The sequence below is a fragment of the Gopherus evgoodei genome, chromosome 18, assembly GCF_007399415.2.
Source record: "Gopherus evgoodei ecotype Sinaloan lineage chromosome 18, rGopEvg1_v1.p, whole genome shotgun sequence".
Classification (NCBI taxonomy): Eukaryota; Metazoa; Chordata; order Testudines; family Testudinidae; genus Gopherus; species Gopherus evgoodei.
This window is the reverse complement of record NC_044339.1, coordinates 11,749,831-11,766,956: the sequence shown is the minus strand read 5'-3', so window position 1 is coordinate 11,766,956 and position 17,126 is coordinate 11,749,831. Positions and strand designations below refer to the sequence as shown.

Genomic DNA, 17,126 nt, shown 5'->3' with positions numbered 1-17,126 from the left:
AGATTTGGGATGAGAAATGCGATTAGAAAAGTTGTGTTATTAAGAACTGGGTATCGTATCTTGAGCAGAGTTCTAGAGACATTAAAATGGATAAATAAGAGATTCTCAAATGCTAAAGCTGCAGGTGCTGCGCTTACAGAAATTGTTGGTTCCCCACTCATTTAGCTCTCCAAACTACTGTTTTTCATCCATTCTACCAGTTCAGGTGGCACAGGCTTTGTTCTGATTCATTCAGATTTCCACTTGGTGGATATGCTGGGAACCATGTCCTAAGGTAGCAGGTTCCCATGATATCTCCTTAATGGGCACATTTTCTATCTGTAGAGCCTGGGGGGCTGGGGTTCAGAAGAATTCCTGCAATAAGACACCGGCAAGAAGGGGTAAGCAGCAGGAAATCTCCATGGACAATGAGTAGGGCCCTACCAAATTCACGACCAAGAAAAACGCATCATGGACTGTGAAATCTGGTCTTCTCTCCCCCTCCCCCAATGAAATTTGGTCCTTTGTGTGCTTTTACCCTATACTATACAGATTTCATGGGGGAGACCAGCATTTCCCGAATTGGGGGTCCTGACCCCAAAGGGAGTGGCAGGGGAGTCCAAGGTTCTTTTGGGGGGATTGCAGTGTTGCCACCTTTACTTCTGCGCTGTCTTCAGAGCTGGGTGGCCAGAGAGTGGGAGCTGTTGGCTGACGCCCAGCTCTGAAGGCAACACCTTACCTGCAGCAGTGCAGAAATAAGGGTAGCAATACCATACCATGCCACCCTTTACTTCCAAGCTGCTGCCTTCAGATCTGGGCAGCTGGAGAGTGGTGACTGCTGACTGAGGGCCAAGTTCTGCAGTCAGCAGCGCAGAAGTAAGGGTGGCAATACCATATCATGCCATCCTTACTTCTGTGCAGCTGCTGGTGGCTGCTCTGCCTTCAGTGCTGGGCTCCCGGCCAGCGGACATCACTCTCTAGCTGCCCAGCTCTGAAGACAGCGCCACCAGCAGTGCAGAAGTAAGGGTAGCAGTACTGCAACCCCCCCTACAATAACCTTGTGACCTCCCCCCCAACTCCTTTTTGGGTCAGGACCCCTACAACTACAACATTGTGAAATTTCAGATTTAAATAGCTGAAATCATTAAATTCATGATTTTTAAAATCCTGTGCCGTGAAATTGACCAAAATGGACCATGAGTTTGGTGGGGCCCTAGCACTGAGCAAGCAAGATAGAAGAGAGGCAGGTTTCCAGTTATCTCCACCAATTAATCCTTTCTCTCCCAGTTTGGAGGGGATACTACGTTTCCTAAACGCTAGTAGGTTACGTAAAAATTTGGATCTGTCTGGTTAGAGGCTGTCTGCCAGCCTTCGCCTCTTTGGTGTCTGGCCACATCCTGCGACCAAACTTTAGGAAAGATCACTGCATCCTCTTTATTATTTGTGAAAACCAGGGGCAGTACAAGATTCTTAGCAAGAGTGTTATGGGAGCTGCAAGGGGAAAGTGAAAGGGTGAAGCTGATGGAGAACCACAGGTGTCTCCTGATTCTACTTGCAGGAGAGGAGCAGACTGAATCTTTACTTTGCTTTGATGCTTTATGCTCCTGTGCAAAACTATGTGTTAAGTATCTCACATTCCTCTTCCCATCTTCTCTAGTTGTCTTAGTGCATATTCCGGCTCTGCTACCTCTGGCATGCCTTGGCCCCTGCTCTTAATTCAGCCAAGAAAGCCATGGAATCCTCATTAGTGCCTGTATTCTAAGGAAGCCATCCATAAAGACTGACACACAACACTTTTAGCTAGTCCTTCTTGTAAACCCACTTAGCCCCTTCCCCGCATTCAGGAGTTTCCCCCCACTTCTAGAGAACATTGCTCCTTTCTCTAGCCCTCTTCCACTTTCTGAAATTTCTTCTCCTTCCCCAGTTTCAGAAACAGTGATCTGTGAAAGTACTCACAGCTTGCTCTTGTGGGCTAGACTAAGCTAATACTAAGTGCAAACACTTTTCAGGGTCAATGCAGCAGAGATTTGGGAGTCCTCTCCAAGAAAGCAGCAAAGAATCCTGTGGCACCTTATAGACTAACAGATGTTTTGGAGCATGAGCTTTCGTGGGTGAATACCCACTTGGTCAGATGCAAGTGGTTGCATCTGACAAAGTGAGTATTCACCCACAAAAGCTCATGCTCCAAAACGTCTGTTAGTCTATAAGGTGCCACAGGATTCTTTGCTGCTTTTACAGATCCAGACTAACACGGCTATCCCTCTGATACTCTCCGAGAAAAGAGCAGGTAGCTGATGTGACTCTTAATTGCTGGTGTGATTTTGATCCCCTCCTCACTCTCTCTGGAGTTACCCTGAAGTCCCTGTTAAGCTTTAGGAAACAGGAGTTGACACCACCCTGCTCACCTTTGCCTGAATTAGGTGTTTGGTGATGCATGCAAATCCCCAGAGGCCTCCCCGCGTGCAAGTTCTGACCATGCCTCTCTCTTGCTTTTGGCTATTAGGTCCCCCAGGCTCCAGATGGCGAGACTATGGTGCTTTGGCGATCATTATGGCAGGGATTGCCTTTGGCTTCCACCAGCTCTACAAGGTAAGCGGTGCTCTCCCTACTCTCCTAAGGTGCCTTGGTGCTCTGAAACAACCATGATATTGCTGCTCATGTCCCATGCTGGCTCTTGTTTGTGATGAAATCCCTGGAGCCACTGCTTTTATCAGTTCTCCTTTGGGTGTATGTGTGGAGCTGTATGGACAGTCTGACGTGGAAATGCAGCAAGTGGTGAGCAGGTCTCTTAGACAAATAATAATCATACCTAGTGCTTATCTACTGCTTTGCATCAGCAGATCTCAAAGTGCTTTACAAATGAGGTCAGTATCATTATCACCATTTTTTACAAATGAGGAAACTGGCATAGGGAGATGAAGTGACTTGCCCAAGGTCACCCAGCAGGCCAGTGGCAGAACCAGGAATAGAACCCAGGTGTCCCGAGTCCAGTCCATTGCTCTTACCACTAGATCACATTGCCTCCATGAACTAGAGACGCATCTCCTTTGGCTGGTCAGGAAGTTGAAGGAAACGTTTTTAACTCCAGCTCTATCAGCTTCCTAGTGGATATGTATAGCAATTGTGTAGACGTACACACCCACCCTGCATTTGTCTGGCTGGACATATTCTCATTCTCTGTCACTAAAGACCTGTTCCCCAATTCTATATGGCGTAACATGATAGAGGCTGTTGAGAGAGAACCCAATGCATTGGTTATATAGCAAGGCGTGGGGCAAAGGCTAAGTGACTCCAGCAATAGTGGAGTGCAGCAGCCACTCACTCTGGTGCATTATGTTTCACTTGTAAAGCCTGTATGTGATTTGGGAGGTTGGAATGAGATGGAAATTAGCAATTGGCTTATTAAAGATTTAAAAAAAAAAATGGGGCAAATTGATGTGCTTGGCAAGGCCCATGTTTAAAGCTACACATTTTTTTTTTGAACCCCCTTTTTATTTTTTCCTTTTATTAATTACCTTGGCCTGGGGAAGGTCAGTATGGGGAGTATGTCCAGGATTGCAAGAGGTAGCTTGTTTGATGGCTGTTTAGATTGTCCCTTTGCTCCTGACTCTTCATGTTGAGCAATGATGCTGGCCTTCCTGGTCCATTCAGTACTGTAAAGGCTGGTGTGTGGGGGGGTTGATAAATGCCCAGAGTGGCACTGAGGAAGGAGCTATTTGGTCCTTATTGGATTCATAAAGGCTGGCCTGGAGGGCCTTATTGCTAGTGTAAAATGACAACTACCACAAATGTCAATTTTTTTATTTAAAATTTCTGACACAGTCTCAGTGATGGTGACAATAGACTGCCTTTCTCTTTGTGTGCAGATCCCCTCTCCACCTCTCTATCCAGACCAGAGGTCTGCAACCTTCGGCACGTGGACCATCAGGGTAATCCGCTGGCAGACCGTGTGCCGAAGTTTGCCGACCCCAGTCCAGACATACAAGACACCTTGGTTATCCAGCAGAGGCCCCTGTTCCCTTATGAGAGCCAAAGATGCCTTGGGTCAGCTCCCCAAGTGCAACTGGTGCATAAATTCCTTTGTCCGATGATTCAATTTTTGTGCTTGTGCTAGTGGTCCTTATCTGAAAAATAAAGACACCCTACCAAGCCACAGGTATGAGTGTTCCAGGAGGTTCAGAACAGAACCTTCTGTTTGTTGCACTTTATGATTTCTATAGGAGTCATCAGAAGCAGCTTGTGTCTCAGAATAGTGGATGGAAGAAAGTGGAGTGACTGCGTGTGCGTGTGAGAGCTATCTGTGGAGACAGCTACATCTCTATATAACCAGCAGCACTGAGTTCAAGAGGAGGATGTTGCTATCCCACACCCCTCAGGCCTTTCTCGGACCTTTGAATATGTCTCTCTGGAAGCATATACACCAAAAGCCGGGATAGACAAACTGATCCTTTGTAATTGAGGCTGTCTCTGCATCCTGGTTAGCCTCCTCTCTCCTTTATCCCTCTTGCCCCAATCATGCTATGTCTGAATGTGCTCTTGTTACACTCCACACTCAGTTCAAGTGTTCTGTGCCCCAGGAGTGGCTGCAGTAATTAGGGATGGCTACAGACATGTTAGATCAAGTCCGTCCCTTACAAGGGGAGGCTGAGTTTGATTTCGTTGCTACTGTGTATGCTGTCAGAGAGCTGCCACCACTCCTCTAGCGTCCTGACACCTCTGTATCAGCACCTCCCTTGCCTCTGCCTCCATGGCTTTCTGCCTCCATTCTTGTTAACTCAGATCCCCTCTACCTTTGCTCCATCTCCTCTGCTCTCTCATTCCCATTTCCCCAGATCTCTGCTCTTTACCGCCACTATCCTGCCTCCCTGTCTCTATACTCTCTGTCATTTCCCCTTCCCTCTACTCTTATGCCCCCTGGACCCCGCATATCTGTGCTCCGCTCTTCTCACTGCACTGCATCTCCTGCCCTGTGGGTACAGCTGGAGTCACATGAGAGGTGAGTGCAGTGGCATTGAAATCCTTCTGGATGTAGGTAGGGAAGCAGCTGTAGGCTGAGAATTTTCCTAAATACAGCCAAGGACCTTCCCTCAGTGCCTCAGGAAAAAAGATCACAAAACTCCTACCATCCTGTTTTCTTGTGACTTATGTGAATCCCTTCTTCCAAGGGACCCCTGTCCTCACCATCTGTGATCATGGTAGTTTGTGGGATTGGGGTAGAGATGTCTGGCAAGCTCTGAGGTGCTTGGGGTGGGTTAGAAGGAACCCCTTGCATATTCCATCTCTTAACAACATCTCTGTGCTCTGTGCAGAAATACCTGCTTCCTCTCATCATGGGAGGCAAAGAAGACAGAAAACAACTTCAGAGGATTGAGGCAAACATTTCCGAGATGAGTGGCAGCGTGACACAGACAGGTAAAGATTAATGACTCCATCAATTCGCCCCTCAAAACCCTTCTCCCTGCATCCTCCATCTACCCAGGCACCCCCCCTCCATCTCCACTTTATGTGGTGACTTCATTTATCTGCTCTGAGAATCTGTTCACATTTGCAAATGAAGCTGCCGTCATTTCGGTTTAATTTGAAATTGCTTGTTTACTGTCGGCGCGGCCTCAATTAATTATGTTTTTACGGAAAGGCTCCCAACCTCAGAATATTAATAAGGGGAATAAAATGACAGCCTTTCGGAGGGCTGTAAAGTTCATTTTTAATTTCTGCTTCTCTGAGGTTTTCAGGGACTTTTTTTTTGGTGGTTTCTCCCCCCTTGCCTCTAAGAATCCAAAGCAGGGTCAAGAGAGTCTGTAATTACTGTGCCTCCGCTGACACCAGCCACCTTCTCTGTTATTGACTCCATAGGGCGCCTGTTCATTACCCAGTGCCCTAATGATGGCCCAGATTAGCTGTTGCCTGTCACGCCAATGAAGTTGTTTTTTTTTTTATCAACTTGTTTACTGGATGGAAACTCCAGATAAAACCACCAAAGCTGTAGGCAGTTCCCCTCCATCCAGACACAAGTTCCTGTTCCAGTAGAAGTTTTCCAATGGGAGAGGAGAGGGTGCTAAATGTGTGTCCACTGCTGGGAGAAGAGAGAGCATGGCAGGTTTGTTACCGCCATCGTGGGGTGAAAGAGCAGGTGGTCTGATGGTGGGAGGATATTAACTGGACCTGCTGGTGGAGGAAGTGATAAAAGAGGCTTGCCTTCTTTTCTCACTACATCCTGGGATTGATCCAGGCACCTATCTGTTTCCAGACTAGAGATAAACCCCAAATATCATGTACGTGTGTGAGGCCTGAGGTGGATAAATAATACAAACATATAAATTCAGAGAGATGTACAAATCATAAACTGATATAATTAGAAGGGAGAGGTTTTGGACGGATATACTGTGGGCTATAGACATCTATACAATGGAAAGATAAACTAGAAATACTGGAGGTTAGATGCAGTGCAGGTAGATTACCCAGAGTGCAGATAATTTATATGGATTAGAGCGAGCGGGCGTCTGTAGATAAATTAGATATAGCAGGAATAGAGGCATCTTGTAGCTAGACAGCAGGAAGGACGTGTGTGTGTGTGTGTGTCTCAGTTTAACAGAAACTCTCCTGCTTTTTCGTCCCACAGTGACTCAGTTGCAGAAGACTTTAGCCTCTGTCCAGGAACTGCTGATGCAGCAACAGCAGAAAATCCAGGAGCTCACCCAAGAGCTGGCTGCCGCCAAGGTACTCACCTCCATCTCTTTGCTAGGTCACCCTTCAGAAATTCTCATGCCCTTTTTAGTGTACATTTCTTCTCTAGCCCATAACTTCATCCTATCTGGCCAGTTTCTCTATGCAGCCTTGTCTCTCAAGGATGTTAGTATAGAGCAATGACTGGGTGCCACAGGCTACACATATATGGCTTCTGAGAGGGCTTTGTTCCATGATGTTATTTGCATCTTTCATGTTCACACTCTCCTTAACTGATCTCAGCTGTGCAACTAGTGTCCCTTGTAGGAGAGCTCATTATATACCCAGCTGGAGCAATAGGGAGCAGGATTGGCCCTCCTGCCAACCCATGGACTGCAGGAGGAAAAGGGCAGAGGTAGATGTTTTGTGTGTATTTTCATCTTGTCTGTCTACATGTCTGTTAACCAATGTATATATTCTATGCCCATCACCAGGGTATCGCAGTGCAAATCAGTCCAACATAGTCAAACACAGATTGGTTGGATTATATGACTCAGGGGAATGGAAATACGCTTTGGACTCTTCTGCATTTAAGTTGCTGGTTCCACTCCAGGCCAGGTAGTGACTAAAGGTTACCACTGTCCAATGGCTGTTAGGTGGCCTGCGTGAATGGTTTTGATGTTCTCAGTACAATAGGTGGCGCCACTACCACATTTGGCACTAATTGGCAGCCTTGTTGGGACTCTCAGTGGGGAGGGCAAGGACAGAACAATCCAAGCACAGGAGCAGTGTGAGCTCCGAACAAGAGGGGTCATCTCTCAGGCTGAGAATCGAGTGCAGTCTCCCTGGCTCATGCAGTCCTTGGTGCTTGTGCTGAGACTGCCAGCAAGGAGACCAGTTACTGCCAATAATGGCTGGTGGTTTTGCCCTGTGAATACTTGTGAGTTTGGGAATTGGGCTGAGACCCACCCAAATCAGTTCGCATTGTGTCAGCAACAGCGCTTTTCATTGTCCTTGGCCTCCTGGCAGTCACCAGATGTCAGTCATTCCTGAATTGGGCTGGATTTGAACCAGTGACCTAGAGGTGAAAGTCTTTCTCCTGTTATTGAAGCGTGGGATCGGTCAGTCCCTCTTTTGACTGTCAACAACCTTTGCAGAATGGGAGCTTTAGCCCTCTGTATAGCGAGATCCCTGAAACAGTTAGGTGTTTGTAGAACAGTCCTCCATCTACAGCAGTAACAGTCCTTCTTGCCCGGGCCCCAGTCTCTTGTAAACCCTTTGATAGTGTGTAACCAGTAGGCCACCTCTGGCTGTGCAGTGAGTATACCTCTCAGTAGGAATCAACTGTAAACCCAGCCATGAAAGTCAATTTATGGTCACATCTATCCACTCCAGTTTTCCTTGGGAACTGTGGCCCATCAATAGCCTGGAGCTAGTCCGGAAACTGGAAAACTGTTTTCAGGTTGTAAGTGTTAAGATTAAGATCGCATGTTGGGCTTTCAGAAAGGAAAAGGGCATAGGAGTGTTGGTGTTTTAGAGAGTCTTTAAAAAGTTCTCCCTCCCTTCCCTCTTCTGCGCTGAGATGGTAGCACACACTGTTATGGTATCTCAAGCTCATATGAACAAAGAAAGAGTTGGGCAGCCCCACAAACCAAAGAGTAAAAGCTGTGTTTTCTCAGCTGTAATGTAAGTTTTTATATCTGCGTTTCCAACTGCTACTGGCATGCTGTAAAAAATTAAAAAGAGGGGGTTTAAGTAATTAAAAAACCTACATAAAAACTCAAGCCTTAAATTTTCTACAACTGTTTTTTAAAGAGACTAGCTAAAAAGCCCCAGATGTCAGATTTTATTTCTAAATCCGAGGCATCTGGCACCATATGTGTTTTGGAAATTTGAGTCCTGTGCAGGCCGGTGAGTGGAAATCACTCCCTTGTTAATGTGCTGATGTAGCTTTCAAAGTCTTGGAGAGCCAGAACAGTGGCTCCTGGATTCTTGCTGTCGGAGGGCTGAGTGTGTGAATCCCAAGGGAACGCATCTGTGTATATCACCGCTACTACAGACTGAGTCTCTCCCAGCTGGAATCATTGTAGGGAATGCTGGCTGTGAAGGTGCTCGTGTCTGTCCAGCCTCAGCTGAAGTCTATGTAAGGAATGAGTAGGAGCATTGACTGTGGGGGAATTCAGTTACTCCATATGAACCTCCTTCTAGCAAGAGTCACTAAACTCTGGCAAGTCAAGTGCAAAAGTAGTTATTCAGCCCAAAAAAGAATTTGAAGAGCAATTAGCAAAAAGATACAAAAATAAATTTTTAAAGTATTTCAAAAGCCTGCCATAAGATCAGTGGGGCAACTGGATGATTGAGGTGCTAAAGGAGCACTCAAGAAAGACAAGGCCATTGTGGAGAAGCTAAATGACATCTTTGCATCAGTCTTCACTGCCAAGGATGTGAGGGAGAGTCCCACATCTGTGCCATTCTTTTTAGGTGATAATCTGAGGAACTGTCCCAGATCAAGCTGTCAGTAGAGGAGGTTTTGGAACAAATTGATAAATTGAACAGTAATAAGTCTCCAGGACCAAATGGTATCACCCACAAGTTTTGAAGGAACTCAAGTATGAAATTGGAGAACTACTAACTGTGACATGTAACCCATTGCTTAAATCAGCTTCTGTACCAGATGACTGTCAAATAGCTAATATAACACTGATTTTTAAAAAACGCTCCAGAGACAATCCTGGGAATTACCGGCCAGTAAGCCTAACTTCAGTATCAGGCAAATTGGTTGAAACTATAGTAAAGAACAGAATTATCAGATGCACAATGAACGCAGTATATTGAGGAAGAGTCAACATGGCATTTGTAAAGGGAAATCATGCCTCACCAATCTATTAAAAGGTGCCAACAAACATATGGATAAGGTGATCCAGTGGATAGAGTGTACTTGGACTTTCGTGGTGCCTTTGACAAGGCCTCTCACCAAAGGCTCGTAAGCAAAGTAAGCAGTCATTGGATAAGAGGGAGTGTCCTCTCATGGATCAGTAACTGGGTTAAAAGTTAGGAAACAAAGAGTAGGAATAAACAGTTTTCACAATGGAGAGAGATAATAGCCAGGTCCCCCAAGGATCTGTACTGGGACAAGTGCTATTCAACATATTCATAAGTGATTTGGGAAAAGCAGTAAACAGCGGTGTGGAAAAATTTGCAGAAGATACTAAATTACTCAAGATAGTTAAGTCCAAAGCTGATTGCAAAAAGTTACAAAGGGATCTCAAAAAACTGGATGACTGGGCAACAAAATGGCAGATGAAATTCAACGTTGTATAATGCACATTGGAAAACAGTCCCAACTATACATACAAAATGATGGGGTTTAAATTAGCTGTTACCACTCAAGACTAAGATCTTGGCATCATTGTGGATAGTTCTCTGATAACATCCACTCAGTGTGCCAAATAAAGCTAACAGAACATTAGGAACCATTAGGAAACAGATAATAAGACAAAATATCATAATGCCACTATATAGAATCTCAGGGTTGGAAGGGACCTCAGGAGGTCATCTAGTCTAACCCCCTGCTCAAAGCAGGATCAATCCCCAGACAGAGTTTTGCTCCAGATCCCTAAATAGCCCCTTCAAGGATTGAACTCACAACACTGGGATTAGCAGGCCAATGCTCAAACCACTGAGCTATCCCTCCCAAAATAAAGCCTTGATATGCCCACACCTTGAATGCTGCATGCAGTTGTGTTCACCCCATCTCAAAAAAGATATATTAGAACTGGAAAATGTGCAACAAAAATGATTAAGGGTATAGAACAGCTTCTATATAAGGAGAGATTAAAAAGACTGGCACTGATCAGTATAGAAAAGAAATGACTCGATGGGGGGTGTATAACAGAAATCTATAAAATCTTGAATGCTGTGGAGAAAGTGAATAAGGAAGTGTTATTTACCTCTTCACATAACCCAAGAATCAGGGTTCATCCAATGAAATTAATAGGCAGCAGGTTTAAAACAAACGTAAGGAAGTATTTCTTCACACATCGCACAGTCAACCTGTAGAACTCTTTGCCAGAGGATGTTGTGAAGGCCAAAAGTATAAACTGGGTTTAAAAAAGAATTATATAAATTAATGGAGGATATAAATCATGGCTGTTAGTTAAGATGGTCAGGGACACAATCACATGCTCTGCATGTCCCTGACTGCCATAAAATGGGAGTGGACAACAGAGGATGGATCGCTTGATAATTGCCCCATTCTGTTTATTGCTCAGAAGCATCTGACATTGGCCCCTGTTGGAAAACAGGATACTGGGCTAGATGGACCGTTGGTCTGACCCAGTATAGCCATTCTTGTATTCGCTGTGGGGATTGGATAAGGGGCACTGTCAATGCAGGAGATTATTTCTTTTTCTGAGCGCTCTTCTCTTAGTCGCGTTTATATGTGAAAGCAAAATCAGTCTGGTCATGGGAATCAGTGATATTGCTTCTAGTCCCATGAATATATAAAACAAAAACTGCCAAGTTATTATTTGCAGCAAATCTTCCCAAAGCAGGGCCTTGCCCCAGTTTCCATCCACTATCTGACAGACGTTACTCTGCAATATTGATGTGGTGCCAAAAGCAGCTGTATCAGAGTTCCGTGAGTTGCTCATCATCTTTCCCCACCAAATTGGGCTCTTTGCCTTGAAATATCCAGAGGAGAATGTCTAGTACAGCTGCTTCCTGGAGATAGAGTCTGGTAGCTCAGGCACAGCTCTAATTATTCTGATCTAGAGGAGAGTCCTTCAGCCTTTTACACATCTATTGCTCAGTCCCCCTAGAAACTCCATGCAGTACAGTCTGGTGGTGGGTTTTTTTTTGGTGATCTAGAAGAGATTGAGTTCGTGCTCTCAGTCAAGTTTCTAGCATGCAGGTACTCCAATTATAATCTGCTCCCTTGACTGAGGGCAATGTCAGGAAAGAGAGAAGGAACTGACTCTATCTACATTATAGACACGAGGTTACAATTTCAAATCACGTAAATCCCACCAACTTTCAGTGGGACATAGGATCCTAAATCACTCATGTGCTTTTGAAATTTTTACTCAAAATCTCATGCCCTCTTCTCTAGAAGTGGTCTGTCCAGGTCAGGGCTGAGCATGTTGGCAAGCCCATGTGAGGAAGCTTGCATTGCTTCTCAGATGTTCTGCATTGGTTCTGTGGCTGGCTGGCTGCCCTCGGTTTTCTTACAGACATCTTGCAGTTGGGATCTCTGTTCAGCACCCTAGGAAATACTAGCTTTTTTAAAAAAAAAGAGAGAAGAAAACGCCCTTTGGGGTGCTTTAGCAAAGGCCAGGCTTGGTGCATTGATTCTAGTCTGCGCAAAGTGTGTTGGAAGTGGGTTAACCTTCCCAAGAATGGAAGAGAAATCTTTGACTCCTCCTAGCATCAGAGCAAAGAAGTTTTCCTAGGAGGTTGCCAATAGGACAGTTGGCCTGTTTTGGGAGCCACTCAGGTACATAGCTCACATTGTGGAAATCCCTCTACCCAGTATCGAGAGGTTTTAAATGCCAGAGCCCAGGCACAGTGGCCCATTACTGAAGACTCTGGGGTGGAGAGGGAGGGTAGGAGGGAGAACCACTCCGAGTTATCACCAAAACCACTCTCTCACCATTGCCTCTTCCATTTGTGTCCTAGGCCACCACTTCCACCAACTGGATCCTGGAGTCACAGAATATCAATGAATTGAAATCTGAGATCTACTCATTAAAAGGGCTCCTCCTAAACCGGTATGGAGGGGTGCCTCAGCGGGATAGTGCTGCGGGGAGGGGCGACGCTCTTTGGGATTCCCTCAGGAAGGAGGAGGGCATTATCGGGAGGAACTAGAACTAACCCTGCCCCTCTGTCAATGCTCTTTAATAATATTACTTTGCACTTCACTATTGCCTTCTATCCAAGGGTCTCAGAACACTTTACAAACATGCATTAAACCTCACGGTGCCCCTGGGAGATAGGTAACTTTTATTGTTTCCATTTGGGATAGAGATTGTCTGACACATAGTGAGTGAGTGGCAGAGACAGGAATGGGGCTCACATCTCTGAGTTAACCAGAAGATCACCCTCTTCCCCTGAAGCATCTCTTGTACTCATTGGCTCTTAGTTGTTCCACCTCGGCCTTGTCTGTTTGCCCAAATGTAACAAAGTATGCCATCATCACTGCTCTGTGACACAGGTAGGGTCAAAGACTCATTTAAGATGAGACCAAACAGCTGCTGGATGTAAGCAAGTGCACTAAATGGGTGCAGAGGCCTGGAAATTGAGTTGGGGTTGATTTTCTTTTAAGCCGCACCTTAGGGAACTTGCTGCACTCCAGTGGGAATCACAATAGAAAGCTCTAGGGAATTGTAGTCATGTGATGTCACTCTATAGCAGAAGTCACAGGTCTTGTCTCCATCCATTTGGGTCACACTGGCCTTGGTTTAGGAGCAAGGGCATTGGCTATTGAAGCCCCTCCCTGAGGGCGGGGGTTGGGGGAGAAGTGTGTCATTCAGAGATGTTTGGGCAGAGCTCACAAGCCTGGCCGCCCTTTGGCATGGCTTTCTGTCTCAGGCTAGATGAACAGCACAGCTCACAGGACTGCTTATCCCTTTGCCTTTCCAGTGAGGAGGGTTCTGCCCAGGTTCATGTATTTGGCCTGGATGGTCCCTGCTCCTTGATGCTGATGGGCAGCAAGGGGATAGTGCTCCCTGGGGTGGGCGAGGGGACAGCTGTCATTAAGGGAGATTCATTATTTTTATGCAGCCAGGGGGTTAAGTGCTTTTGGAAAAGAAAAATTAAAAAAAAAAAGGCATATCTCCCTGCAGTGAGCAGGCGGCAGCAACAGTGGAGCCAAGAAAGTCTCCAAATTGAATTTCTTGATAGCATTTATGATCCTGGTGAATAATGCAGGCATTAGCTTGTTTGCACTCGGACGAGAAGGAGGCTAGAACGGCAGAGCTCCTCCATGGCCACTGGCAGAGGGAGGGAGGTGAGTGCAGTTGTTTTTAGGTCTGCCGAAGAAAATTAAATCTGTTGCTTTGGCCTCATTTGAACGCTCGCTGCAGAAAGGCAGCTGGCCTCCCTGGGTCTCCTCTGGAGCAATCCTTGGCACAAGCCAGCTTAATACACAGAGCGTGTGAACCCTTCCCCTCACTCACTTCCTTTTTAAGGGCCTGACCCATATCCCCATGCATGCTGAATTCCCGCTGTCGTCAGTGGGAGCTGGGGCTGCATGTGGAATACAGGATCGGGTCCTGGTGAGTCCCTTTCTGGGTGATGGATGTGTTTCTGAAGGCACTGGGTGGAGCATGCCCCACACCACACCACTGCCTTCCCTCTTCTCCCATGTGGTTATTTGGGCTTCTACAAGGGATAGTTGGGTCAGGTCCTCAGCTGATTTAAATTGGTATAACTCCATAGAAGTCAGTGGAGCTTTACAATTGCTGAGGCGTTAGCACAGATGGGTACAATGCACAGTGGGCCTAGGAAGGGCAGCTTGGACTTCAGTGAGCTAGTGCGTGTGTGAGCGCACATGTGCATGGGGGAAAAGGTGGGGAACCAGGCTGCCGTTTCACTGCGGCTCAGACACGGGCTGGGGTTGAAGCTCTCGACTCCTCACAGAGATGGGAATGATCTTCCCCAAGCTGCAATGGTTGTGGAGGGACAATGAAACCTCCCTGTCTGTCCAGAGACAGCACACTCTAGTGGCTACTGCTTGGGTGGGGGACTTAAGAGTCAGGACCCTGAAGCTCTAGTCCGAGCTCCCTCTATGAAGTTGGCCAACTCTCAGTCTCTCACTGCTTCAGTTTGCCCAGCTCTGAACAGGGATGGTATTTCCTTCTCATGCACGGGCTCAATTCCTGGATGCTTGTAAAGTGCTTTGACGTCCTGGCATGAGACGGGAAGGAGCCTCGTTACTATTCATTTATTACAGAGGAGACTTGAGATCCCAGTCCCACCTTCTGTGACTCCCTGACCATGTCGTGCGTCCGGGAGGCTGTTCCCTTCTCTCTGATGATTCCCCTTTGCAGTGCTTGTAATAAAAGCTCCTTTTTCTCCTTTTCCGCCCCCAAAGGAGGCAGTTCCCTCCCTCCCCTTCGGCTCCGAAGATTCCATCATGGCAAATCCCGGTGAAGCCTTCCTCACCCTCCAACCCTGTTGCTACCAACCACAACAGCAGCAGTGACATCTCACCCGTCAGCAATGAGTCCACCTCCTCGTCACCTGTGAAGGAGAACCACAGCCCAGAGGGGGCAACAGTCAGCTGCCACCTGCTGGGTACGGAGGAGGAGGGCGAGGTGGTGATGGACGTCAAGGGCCAGGTGCGAATGGAAGTGCAGGGTGAGGAGGAGAAGAGGGAGGACAAAGGGAATGAGGAGGAGGAGGAAGAGGACGATGAGGATGATGATGTCAGCCATGTGGACGAAGAGGAGTGCCTGGACGTACAGACCGAGGACCGACGAGGAGGGGACGGGCAGATTAATGAGCAGGTGGAGAAGCTACGGAGACCGGAAGGGGCCAGCAATGAGAATGAGATTGACTAGGGTGATGGGCTTCTTTCCATCCCACCCTGCATCTGTCCAGCCTTCCCCCACCCCCTGGTGCCTCTCTCATTTGGTGGAGAGAAGTCTCCCCTCGGCCCTGCCCTGCACCCCCCAGTGATTCGCCCATGATTCACTTCGAGTAGCGTCATGATCCTCCAGTGAGCAAGGCAGGTCCTGTGTCACGCCAGGGCCATGCAGCGCTGCAGTGGCTTCTCTTCCCTCTCCGCCCCAGCACCACCGCAGGAATCTGAGCTGGAGGTTGCTGCTTGGGCTAGAAGAGGACTCACCTGACCATGCACCACAGCTAGAGAAAGCAGTTCCCTTGTGTCCAGCGTCCTTTCTGGACCAGCTGGCCCGTTTACTCTTTGCTGCTTCCTAGAGATCTTCCATCTGATGGCCTGTCCCAGCCCCTTCTCATCCCCAATCCTTTAACTGCATCTCAGTCTGAAACCACTTCTGCCCAACCCCTGAAATGTCCCATCAGGTTTTAGTCCTGAAATCAGATGGTGTGCCATCCCCAAACTGGCCACCCCCAGGCTGTTTCTGTCTCTGAGATGCCTGTCAGATCTGCCTCCCAGTCCAGCCATCCCCTTCCCCAAACCTTGGGCCAGGCCTAGTTCCTGAAACGATCCAGCCTTTGAGAAACCCTGAAGTTCTTGTGGGGTCCAAAGAACAGTACTCCTACCCCTGGCCCCGCTCTCTCCTCCACACCCCTGCGGCCTCTTGCTAGAGGCCAGACCCATGCCTCATGATCATAGTAATGCACATGAGAGCAGGCAGCCTCATTACTAATTACCCTCAGGTGAAAGGCCGTCTGTTAGTATGAGTCTCACCTGGATTGCCCACTTCAATTCATTGCTGCTCTCCTGTGCAGAGAAGGGGAGCTCATGTGATGTCTTCCGTTCTATGTACAGCCCAGCCTGAGTGGATCAGGTGTCTTGGCTGCTGGCGCAGTTGATTAGTTCTGAAACTCTGCAATAGTTCTTAGCCCATCTTCCTCCCTAAATGAGGAGAAAGCCTGCCAGGAACAATCAGCTGAGACTTGTGTCAGAGCAAAGTACACATACCCACCTCAGCAAGGTGCTGCTCGCAGTGTGGAGTGCACTTCCAGAGCAGAGAAGCACCCCTCCTCCTCCCCGCCTACCCCACCTCAGCCTTCTTTGCCCTACAGGGGCTAAAAAAAAACAACCAACACATTTTGAAACCTCTTGTTTGCAGCATTGTGTTATCAGCTGGTAAAATGGTGGTGTCTGATTCTCATTCACTGCATAAGAGCCTCCTTGTAGAGCAATTCCTGTAACATCTGAGTCTCACTGTCGTCCTCATCAAGCAAACGTGCTCGTCCGTGTGATCATGTATAGATTCCAAATATAAAATACGATTGTATATAATTGTAATAAATATGAGTTACCACTATTTAACACCAGGCTGCCAGGATTGCTGCTGCTCTTGTTTTCTGAGGAGTGGGGAGGGAAGTGAAAGGGAGGGCAGGCTCCAGAAATGGAGCCCCTATAAAAATATTTTTGAAAGATAATTGGCAAAGACATTTAAGGTTGGTTTTGTGTTCAGCTGCTGCAGTGCACAGCTCTCCCAGCAAGGGGTAGCACAAGGTATGATGGAGGTGAGCTTTGATTGGGGCTACTGACAGCTACTCCAGTGCCCTTCTCTCCCAGCAGGAGCGACTGCAGGGAACAATATAAGTAGCTCTGGCTGTGCCATAACTTGAAACTACTCTAGTCTAAACTTCTTAGCAGGAGGCACTTCAGGGGATATGCATCACCTCTGAGGTAACACACAGCTACTCCAGTCCCCCTTTCATCCAGTAGGAGGTGCTGCAAGGAATGATGTGTGGTGTCTCTTGGCTATCTAGCCCCGCCTTCTCTGCAAGGCATGGCGTATAGCAACTCATAGCTGCTATAGTAC

The 17,126-nt window shown here is 47.2% G+C and overlaps 1 protein-coding gene across 2 annotated transcripts in view; it reads left to right on the top strand.

The window, feature by feature from the left end:
• PEX14 (peroxisomal biogenesis factor 14) overlaps positions 1-16,637 on the top strand; it is a 99,065-nt gene extending 82,428 nt beyond the window's left edge. For both annotated transcript variants that reach the window (XM_030537836.1, XM_030537838.1), the window contains 5 exons: positions 2,483-2,568; positions 5,289-5,391; positions 6,599-6,696; positions 12,319-12,410; positions 14,735-16,637. In XM_030537836.1, the coding sequence (XP_030393696.1) occupies positions 2,483-2,568; positions 5,289-5,391; positions 6,599-6,696; positions 12,319-12,410; positions 14,735-15,203 (848 nt within the window). In that variant the 3' untranslated portion in view covers positions 15,204-16,637. The remainder of the gene's footprint in view (positions 1-2,482; positions 2,569-5,288; positions 5,392-6,598; positions 6,697-12,318; positions 12,411-14,734) is intronic.
• Positions 16,638-17,126: the final 489 nt, after the last annotated feature.